Raw genomic sequence first — 10,412 nt, forward strand, 5'->3', positions numbered from 1 at the left:
TCTTGAGCTTCTGCCAAGCTCTAGGTCCTGTTCTAAGTACTTGAGTGGCATGAACAAAACAGAGGTCCAGCCTCACGGCACTGCCATTTGAGCAAGGAGAGGTGAGAGATGATGGAAGAAGTCGGTAGACTTTATTAGCTTGCAGCTGTCGGGCTGACTGGAGTCACAGAGGAGAGCTGCCGCCAGGGCTCCCCTGGCTGTGACTCTGTACAGGAGCAGACTGCCACATCTTTCTCCTGCCGCGGGACTGGTGGCCTCTGACCTTTTGCTCAGCAGCTGAGCACTTGAACCATGGTAGCATCAGGGCTCTGTTAAATACTCAAAACTCACTGCCGGTGGATTGATTCTGATTGACTCAGTGGTACTGCAGGGCAGGGTCCAACTGTCCCTTTGGGTTTCGGAAGCTGTGCGGGGGCAGGGAGCTTCGCCTTTCTTTCTCCCAAGGAGCCGCTGGGGGGTGGAACTTTGGCCAGTGCGCAAGACGCCCACCACCAGGGCCCCCTCACTAGGAGGTGAGAACTGCTGTGAAAAAGGAGTCTACACAATCAAGAGGATTGTTTGGGGGCACTAGTTAGCATTTCGAATAGAGAGCTCAGGGCAGGCCTTACCTGTTGAGCACCGATTGGGGGGACCTGGGTAGCTAAGCAGTTTCTAGAGCAGGAAAGCCAGGTGTCTGCAGTCTCCTTGGGAGGCGCTGCTGAGTTGAGAAAAACGCCCCTTCCTGGCAGCTCCACAGTATGTCCACATACAACAGTATGTGCAGAGGGTCTTTGTGATGGCGCTAGTCTGAGCCCAGGAGGCCTGGCGGTGGACTGCGATCCACACGGTGGACAGTTCAAACCACCAGCAGCTCCAAGGGAGAAAGGCTGGGCTCTCTACTCCCATGGTCACGTTCTCAGAAACCCCAGGGGCTCGCTTTGGGTCAGCTGTGACTCGACGGCAGCGAGTTGGGCTTTGGGCGTTTCGGGGTCCGAGCCCAGTTTTGCGATTCCTTCTCGCAGACACAGCAAAGTCGCCTTTTTTCCTAGACCCTTGAAAGCTCTCGCTGGAGGCAGTGGCGGCAACTTCTCCCTGCTTCCCACAGAGCAGGGCCTCGGGCGGGGCCTGCTGCACGCGTCCCACCTGCCTCCAACGCAGCCTTCTTCTTTCCAGACCAGCCTTCTCGAAGCTGGAGGACTCCTTCGAGGCCCTGTCCCTGTTCCTGGGGGAGCTGGGCATCCCGCTGCCCGCCGAGCTGGAGGAGCTGGACCACTCGGTGAGCATGCAGTACGGCCTGACCCGGGACTCACCGCCCTAGCCCCGGCCCAGCCCTGCCCTTCCGCGCCCCCACCCGTGACTTCCTGTCTGCTGGTGGCTTGTCAGGAAGCAGCACAAGCCGTTCGCACTACCTCCCCGGGGGGCGAGGGGCCACAGCACGAGGAACAGGCGTCCCCACAGGTTCCGGCACCTGGTGACCTACCATCTCTACACCCAACACTTGCCTGAAAGCTGGGAAGCCAAAGCCTGGCCAGGAGGATAGTGACCTGGGAGACTCCCCCTGCGGAGACTTCCATCGCCCTTGCCTACACTAATCAGCATGATGTGGGCCTGCTGGGCAGGATCGGGGGGGCCAAAGAGACGGCAGCAGCCGGGCAGCTAACCCGCCTTCCCTGGGATAGGAGGACTTGGACTCAGAGAAGAGTCCCTTAGTTGGTTTGTGCTGGCCCTGGCCCCAAGCTGGGATGAACTGGTGTCTGTCCACCTCCCAAGGGGACACTCTGGCCCGCCCAGGAACCGCATCCCCAGCAGGGCGGCTTCCCCTCATGCTCTCAAACGGCAGTACTGGAGAGTGACTGGGGCCCTCTGGGCAAAGGTCCTTTCTGCCTGCAACAAGCAGTCACTCAGAGATGCAGCAAGCCTGCGAACTGCAGAAACGGCGCCCCTGCCCTCTGGAAAGCACACGCGCTGGATGGGCTGCTCAGCCAGCGCCCAGAGGGCTCCTCCCGGGCTTCCTGCCACTTGACCCCAGCGTGGCGGGCCCTGGAGGACAGAGGAGCTGGTCAGAGGCCCAGGCTCTCGGGCAAGGATGCGAAGCCGGAGGAGACAACCTCTTGACCTTCTGTAGCTGCCACCCGCCCTCCCCATCTCCATCCCTGGCCCAGGCGCATGGGGGCAGGAAGAGCTGAGGCATTCACCGAGGGACCCCGTGGGCCAGGCGGCTTCTACCTCCTTCGTTGCCCAGCCCAGCTCAGTGTGTCCTGGTCACAGCCTCCTGAGCCACAGCCTTGGACACCAGACAGCCCTTGGGGCCCCCACCACCTTGGAGTCTGGAGTCCTGGGGCTCTTGGGCACAACTGGATTTGCCTCCCAAGTGTCTGCAAGCTTGCACCGTGTTGAACTCATTGGGGGTGGGGCTGGGTGTCACTGCAATGGGGTGGGTGGTGTATCTTAGGGGTGATCCAGGAGTGTAGTTGTTGCTAAGAGCTGTTTACGGGGTTCTGTCTCTTGGGTGGTATGTGAATTGTACATAGACCCGATGAGCTGCGGGTTTGCACGGCATCGCTAGCAGTGATGTCTACTGTACAGATGTGTGGAGTTGTGAGCCCCAACGCCCAATAGCAGCCAGGTTTAGCATTGTGTGGCTGGCTGCCCCAGCTGGTCCCAGCAACTGTGAGAGTGGTGGGCTGAGCTAAATGTATTAGCAGATATAATAAATTAAGCAGGTAATAAAACCGAGATGGCAAAGTGACTTTCCCAAGCAGCTACTTGGGTGTGCTGGCCTGTGTCTGCCCCAGGAACGTGGGCCAACGGTGTTTCCCAAAGTGGGCTTGCCCCCTGGGGGCACGTCAATGACCCAAGAAGGGTGTGCTGTAGTAAAAGTGTTTCACTGCCACAAGGGCACTAGGTAAAAATTTTTTTCCCTGAAAAGGGGGAAGTTGACAAATAAGTTTGGGAACCCATATTCTAGAACACTGCTGGCCACCTTCCCCCCAGACTACAAAGTTCCCCAGTGCAGAGGGTTCTGTGTCCACCCCCCACACATACACCCAAGTCCCATCCCCTCGCCTTGGCTGCACACACCTCCCACCCGAGGCAGCCCCCTCGCAGGAGGTGGCCTGTCTGACCCACACCGTTCCAGAGCCTGCCTCCAGCGTGCCCACTGTGTGAGGCCTTGGGCCCTGCTGTTCCCCAGCCCCCAGTGTGCAGACTGCTCCAGCCCAGCCGTCCTGGTGTCCTCTCTGCAGGGCTGGATGACACCTTCATGTCAGTGGCCATCGAGTTGATTCTGCCTTAGGGACCCCATGTACCTCCGAACAAAGAGAGCCATCTTCCCAGCTAGTGCCCGCTGTGCACCTTCCAGACAGTACTGAGTTGTGAGCCATAAGGTTCCTGTCGGCTACAGTTCTCGAAGTAGATCTCCAGATCTCCAGTGAGACGACAGGTGGGTGGGCACCGGGGCAGCTTCCCAGCGGGGAGATGGATTCATCCCTTGTGTTTGTGTGCAAGTCCTTTCGAGAAGACCCATTTCTGCGCTTCCACGGGGGATGCTCTGGACGTTCGGGCTAGATGGTGGGCTTCTAGTACAGTGTCAACCTGGCATGCCCAAAGGTGATTTTTCCCGGGCTCCAGGAATCCAGGGGGCCAGCGTGGTTCCTGGGGAGCTGAGGCTCAGCCCTTCTGAGCTCCCTGCTAAGCATTCGAGAAATACTCCTGGTGGGAGCTTTCTGTTGTGGTGCCCCCAGGAGTCACCCTGCAGCCTCTCGCGCAGCACACCCCTCTTCCTGTGGCTGTTACCCAACCACCACTCACTCCAGCCCCCGGCAGACCTGCTGGCACCCGTACTCACCGTTCACTGCCTCGGAAGAATGCTGGCGCTGCTGGGTTCCTGGTGAGAAGCCAGACAGAGCAAGGGGCTCTTTACCAACTGCCCACTCAACTGTGGGGGCCTCCAGCCTCCTGAGTCAGTAGGGGCTTGGGACCCACAGGCTCCCCCGACCCCCAGCAGAGCTGACAGGGTCACCCACAGCTCCTGGACTTCCAGGTCATGTTCTGATGCCCCACACGCACCTGACAACGACTCCCTTTTGTTTCTCATTTATGTAAGTCAAATGCAGAGCAGTTTCCTGCCCTCGGTATGCAGGTGTCAGAACGAGGTATATAAAACGTAGACAAGAGAAAGGCTTTTTTTTAGAAAAGTAGAAACCGGTAATGCCCTCTTCTCCAGCATCACTACCACCAAAGGACCACCCCAGGGCCCAGCCCTCCTCCCTCCCAACCTGACTGCAGGTAGCAGGGCTTTGGGAAGGGACTCTGCACAGGTGGGGTACTGCAGGGTGTGGGGCCCCAGCACCGTGCAGTGGGGGAATGCCCCAGGTCACAAGCTGGGTTCTTGGCCATGCCTGTAGCTTAGGCGCTGTACATCCCCTCTCTCGACCCTGTCTCCAAAAGGCTTGACGAGCCCTCAGGACCCTTCAATGGTTCTGTGATTGTTTTTGCAAGTTGGGGTTTGTGACCCCAGCCCCAACGAAGGCACTGGCCTGGCGGCCACAGGGTCCCCTGCAAATCCCACCTGGCCCGGAGGCTTCATTTCCAGATTAATCTTGCAGAAGCAACTCATGGGGCTGTACCAAGCGGCTCCCACGGCAGAGGTGGCTGCTCTCACCCCTGCGAAGCGAAGCAAGATCCCTGGCCACTCCGAGCGAAGAGACTCTGTCTAAGGCTGTCTGCCCCTGCAGCCTAGCGTCAGGGCTGGCTCCTCCACCACCCTCTTCCGAAGTGGAATGTTCAGTGCAGCTCTTTCCTTTCCAAACAGGAAGTCAGTGCCCGGGCCTCGCCCGGGCCCCTGGCTGACAAGGCACATCACCACCAGCAGGCGGGGCACACTCCCAGTTCTGGCTTTTTTACAGGCTCCTCTCAGGGTCTCAGAGCTCAGTAGGGAGTTCCCACCCCAGAGTTTTCTAAAAACTAAATACTTTTTTTTTTTACAAAAATAACCTCTCCGTCTGCTTGACCTGAACTACAAAGCGTGGTGTATGCCACCCAAGCCCACACAGAACACATGGGAAGGGAACTGAGGCCAGCTCAGGTAATCACCAGCAGGGAAGGGCGGGGGCTCCCCATCCATCCCTGGTTCAATTTCGGAATGCAGGCAATGATTGGAAGCCCTTGTCAGCACCAGCCACGGGGCAAACCCCTGCTCCCAGCGAGGGAGGGAGAGGGGCATTTAGGTAGTCCTCCCCACAGTCCTCAGGTCATCCCTTCTGCCTGCTGCCTGCTCACACTGACAAGAAAGTGGAGGGAGGGTCTAATCACAACAGAAAGTGTCAACGCCCCAGCTCTGGGAGGGTGGACGGTCTTACAACGTGGGGGCTCAGGCGCCAGGAGTGCCCGCCTGGTCCATGAGAGGGGCGCTGCCCTCCTGAAAGTCCAGCGGAGTCTGGCTGGGGTGGCCCGCCACGGTTTTCTCATCCACGATCTCGCAGGTGGGGTTGGCGAAGGCAGACAAGGGCAGCGTGACCCGCTGCATCTCCCTCTCACACGCTTTCTGCTCCCGCTGCGCCCTCAGGTCCTTCCCCCTGTCAAGAAAGGGAGCCGGTCAGGCTGTGTGCCCACTAGATAGTGTCCCTGAGCCCAGGCAGGCAGGGCTAACCATGGTCACCACCAGTCAGGAGGACAATCCAGGCGGACTAGGCTTCCACCCTGCCAGGCTGCACACCCAGCCCACCCGCTCCCAGCACCCCTGGCCTCTGCTTCCTCTTCTGTGAAGCGGGCCTGCGGCAGTGACAGCCCTAGTGCTACTCAGCCAAGTTAATGTGGAGGAAAGACGTTTTTAAAGGAATTGGTTCAGCTCAGGCTTCAAGTGGCCAGACAACTGGCCTGGCTTCAGCCCTGACCCACAAAGTTCCCCAGAAAACTGACTCAACTCTCTGTTCTAAAGATGAGAGCCAGGCTGGAAATGGGGACCCTTCCCCACACCCCTTAATGAATGTAAAGATGCGATGCGAAGGGCTGCTTAGGGCTGCGGGAAATAGTGGGACAAGGGCCATCCTGTGAGACCTGAGCGTTTCCACACACGGTGTTCGCAGGTTCAGGTCCAGCCAGGCCATAGTGTGGCCTCACTCTCCTATGGCATCCTCGCCTCCTGGGTCATATCACACTTTATTTTCTTTATAAGGAATATTTTACATGTATTATTCCATTCTCAGCTCGATCATAAATATTAGGTGTCCTTATTTCATAAACAAGTGGCCCAAAGAGGTTGAGAAACTCTTTAGGGCCTACGGGGCTTAAAGCCAAGTGTGACCCCAGAGAAGTACTGACTGTATGACCACACACACACACACACACACACACATGCTCGTGAGAGCGCACACATGACTGGTGGGGCAGGGTCACCTGGCCCTGCTGCTTGGCCTCTCCCAGTGCAGATGGAGGGCTTGGGGCGTCCCTGGCACAGCACACCAGACCCAGGTCCAGGTCCGCACCCCCTACAACCAGCAGGGGGCAGCCCTTAAGGACGTCCCAGGTGGGACAAAGGAGGCCGCAGCAGGGAGCACGCACAGGGCCTCAGAATGGACTTGAACCCATCTGTTCTAGAACCTGCTCAGTAACCCTTTCAACCTTCCTAATGCCACGACCCTTTAATACAGTTCCTCGCGTTGTGGTGACCTCCCCAAACCATAGAATTTTCATTGCTACTTCATAACTGTAATTTTGCTACTGTTATGAATCAGGCGACCCCTGTGAAAAAGTCGTTCGACAACGCCCCTCCCCCCAAAAGGGGTCGTGACCCACAGGTTGAAAACCGCTGCCTTGCCCTCCTTCCTTATCAATGAGACTGGGTAAGATGATGTAACTGCTATAAGATCATACAGGTGATGAGGACTTGGTCATGACTCACTAAAGCCAGGTTATCGTCATTGGCTTCCCAACGCGACACTCCCACCAACCAGCCAGGACAAGGATTGTTTGTGACCAACAACCTTCCTGTCCCCCTCTGAACAACATGGAGTTGGGCTTGGTCATCTCTAGAGGTGTTGTCCTGAGACTGTGCAGTCCCAGGAGCTGACCTCATCCCCCAGGTTGGCTGAGGGAGACTCAGCATCAGGATGTGTCAGCCTGGCCCAGCCTCTCCCCTCCTTCACACGGGTCATTAGTTAGCTTCTGTGCTGCATACCACCAACTCCCAGCCGGCGAAGAGGTGGGGGGACAGACAGGCTCTGTCCACGTGGAGAGACCCTTTGCAGCCCCCTCACAGCCGGAGATCAGGTACAGCTGCCGCCACACAGAAGCAAGGACCTGCCTCTAAAATCAAACAAGCCAGAACCTTCCAGGCTGCCCATGTAGGGAGCACTAGGAGGGGCCCAGTGTAATTTGACTAATGGCCTCCCCAAGCCACTGAGAGACCACAAGTCAGTGCAGACACACACACACACACACACAGTGGGGCAGGTGATCAGCTTGTTGCTTTGCCAAAACCTGAAGCTCAAAATCTAAGGGGGTGGGGGGACAAAGGGGGGGTACCTATGGATGCTGGGAAATGCCCTTGCCTAGTGTGGGAGAGAGAATGCCACACCCACGGCTGGATGCAACACTTTGTATGCACACCATCTCCTTTAAGTTCCACGGCAGCTTCACCAGATAGCGTCCCCACTGCATTTCTCAGCGACACCCCTCCGCAAACACCTGGCTGTGGCAGGAAAGCGGGGTGCTGAAGCTTTAGTCTGTAGTCAAGAGGCGGAGGCAGGCTGGGGCCAGTCGGATGACAGTCTCATCCACCTGCAGGCCACCCAGCCCCGAGTTCCTGCAGGTAATGGTGCTGAGGACAAAGCAGCTGCCCAGCTCCCTCAGGAGACAGGAGAGGCCACCGTGGGCCACCCGCTGCCACTGACCACCAGGCGGCCTGGCTCCTCTCTCTGCCCCTAGGGGCAGTCGGGCTGTTGTCTGGCAGTCAAGAGAGAACAAAAGGCTTATTCACGCCGGCCCGCAGCTCCTCTCCTAAGTGGGTGGGGTGGGGTGGGGGCGCCTTACACTTGTTTCAGGGCCTTTTTCTCCGGGAGCAGTGCAGACACTCCTGGGGCAGGGACTGGTTGCCGCTCAGTCCCGGGCTGGCCTTGGGGACCCAGTAGCCAGGACAACCAGGACAGAGGCGTGGCCCCACACCCACTGAGCCCCTCCCTCCAGCCCTGACCTGCCACTCTCCTTCCCCAGGGAGGAAGCCTGGTGCCTGCTCATCCTTCCTGACCACGAGAAAACGAGAAAGCTCTAGCCATTCGCCGCCGCCTGTGGTCTTCAGCAGCGTGGGCTGCTTGCTGTAATTCTACCCCTGACCACGGCTCCCAGGCCCGGACCAGGAGCCAGGCTGGCCACAGGGAGCAGGCGCAGAGGCAGACTTCCTCCTTCCAGGGCGGATGGAGGCACCGCAGGCAGACCTCCTTCAGGCATTATTACATAACTGTAACCAGGAACCACTGCCAGCTTCCCAGGCAGAAGCAGCACTGGGCCACGCTCTGGGCAGGGAAAACCCACAAAAGCAGCTGTGGACTGTAAGCGCCAACTGACTAATTTCATGCGCACAGCAAGCCTCGGTGATATCGATCGTGAGCTTTCTTGGGAGAGGAGGAGGAGCAGAGATGAAATCATCCGCTCAAGGGCAAGGCCAGGCTGGGACTTGAACCCAGCACTGCCCCTGCACCAGCAGACAGGGCTGGAAGGATCATGAGATCAACAAGCCCCCACCTTGTTTCAGGGGTAAGAAACCTGAGGTCCAGAGACGGAAGACAACTTGTCCGGCATCACGTCCAGAACTGAGGCCAGTTGAAGACCCAGCTCCTGGTCTTTGGATCTCTAAAGGCCCTAGCTGCTTGCTTGTTTCCATTTTGCCTACTTTGTGATTCAAAGCAAATGTACACTTGCAGAAGCTTTGGGTAATTCTTCCACCTCACTGACTGACTGTGTGCGAGGGGTGGGGGGGTCTCTGCTGCCTTCTAGAGGGGGGTGAGGCTTGGGCCAGGTCAGTGGGAGCAGCACTGACTAGGGCCCCGTGGTGAGGGAAGCACACAGTGAAGGTTAGCTGTCCTACAGTTCACAGTTAATCTTCAGGCTGACCTTGGGCAGGTGGGTGCAGGGTGGGCATGGCTATAGGGGGGAGAGGCAGACCAGTCTTTAACAGAGAAACCGATGTGCAGAGAAGTCATAAACATGGGCTGTGCTTCCGGACAGCGCGCTCCAGGACATGGTTTTGTGGTTCTGGTGAGAGTGAAAATCGAACTTGCACGTGACAGCTGAGAGCTTGTCTCCAGCCCCATGCCATTTCCTGTTGAACACTGTGTTCTGAGTGCTGCTGCTGCTGAAGGCAGCGGGGAGTGGCCTGGTGGTTAGTGAGTTAGGGAGTCAGGTGACTGGGACCTTGCCCAGAGTTTACAGGGAGGCAACCTCTAAGACGCAAGGTAGTCCCGTGACTGTCTAGAAGACCAAATCGAGAAAGAAGAAGGTCTTGCTTCCTCACCGGGCACCAGAATTAAGCTCGGAATTAGGAGCAGCCCCGTCAGTTCCCAAGCACCTGGAGGCCCGGCAGCTGTCACAAAACTGGAGGCGAGCCAGCGGCTGTCCAGTGGCCGAGGAGGGGGGAACTATGTGAAAGGTTAACTATGCCACATGGCTTGGGTGTGACTGAACTAACTGTAAGGCCAGGGCCACCTATCATTTCTCTCAAGTCTCAAAAGCAGTAAAGAAAGTGGACCTAAAGAAGAAAGACAGTGAACCTGCCGTGTCAACTGTGCCACTGTGGGCTGGGCGTGAGGAGAGGGCCTTACACGGGACGCCAGCTTCCAGAATCAGAGAAAGTCACAGAAGGTATGGGGCTCAGTGAGCAATCATCCAGCCTCTTCTGTGCTAAGCCAGGGTAGGCCTCTGCCCCACACCCGCACTCAGGAGAAGGAAAGAGCATCAGCTCTCCCAATGCCACACACACCACCACCACCGCCGCCATCAAGTTGATGGTGAATCGGTGGCCCCTGTGTAGAGCTTTCCAAAGCTGTAGACCTTTACCAGAGCAGAGAGCCTCATCTGTCTCCCCCAGAGCGGCTGGTAGGCTTCACGCCAGACAGCGGCTACTTGAGGCAGGATTAAGAAATGAGCTCCCAACCCAGGGCGGATGAGCCCTACAGGACCAGTGGTGTGAGTGGCGAAACAGGGAGGGTAGAGGGAGAGTGGGTTGTAAAGAGGGAACTGATTACAAGGACCTATATGTGACTTCCTCCCTGGGGCACGGACAACAGAAAAGTGGGTGAAGGGAGACGTCGGATAGGGCAAGATAGGACAAAATAACAATTTATAAATTATCAAGGGCTCGTGAGGGAGGGGGGAGCGGGGAGGGAGGGGAAAAATGAGGACCTAATGCCGGGGGCTTAAGTGAAGAGGAAATGTTTTGA

The 10,412-nt window shown here is 57.6% G+C and overlaps 2 protein-coding genes across 2 annotated transcripts in view; one reads left to right on the forward strand and one right to left on the reverse strand.

Moving 5' to 3' along the window:
* LIMK2 (LIM domain kinase 2) overlaps positions 1-2,728 on the forward strand; it is a 33,265-nt gene extending 30,537 nt beyond the window's left edge. Inside the window, exon 15 of the mRNA XM_004716712.3 lies at positions 1,153-2,728. Within this exon, the coding sequence (XP_004716769.1) occupies positions 1,153-1,297 (145 nt within the window). The 3' untranslated portion in view covers positions 1,298-2,728. The remainder of the gene's footprint in view (positions 1-1,152) is intronic.
* PIK3IP1 (phosphoinositide-3-kinase interacting protein 1) overlaps positions 110-10,412 on the reverse strand; it is a 14,232-nt gene continuing 3,929 nt past the window's right edge. The window contains exon 5 of the mRNA XM_045289559.1: positions 110-5,555. Within this exon, the coding sequence (XP_045145494.1) occupies positions 5,351-5,555 (205 nt within the window). The 3' untranslated portion in view covers positions 110-5,350. The remainder of the gene's footprint in view (positions 5,556-10,412) is intronic.

The sequence above is a fragment of the Echinops telfairi genome, unplaced genomic scaffold (genome assembly GCF_000313985.2).
Source record: "Echinops telfairi isolate 266 unplaced genomic scaffold, ASM31398v2 ScPeMD7_29;HRSCAF=101, whole genome shotgun sequence".
Taxonomy (NCBI): domain Eukaryota; kingdom Metazoa; phylum Chordata; class Mammalia; order Afrosoricida; family Tenrecidae; genus Echinops; species Echinops telfairi.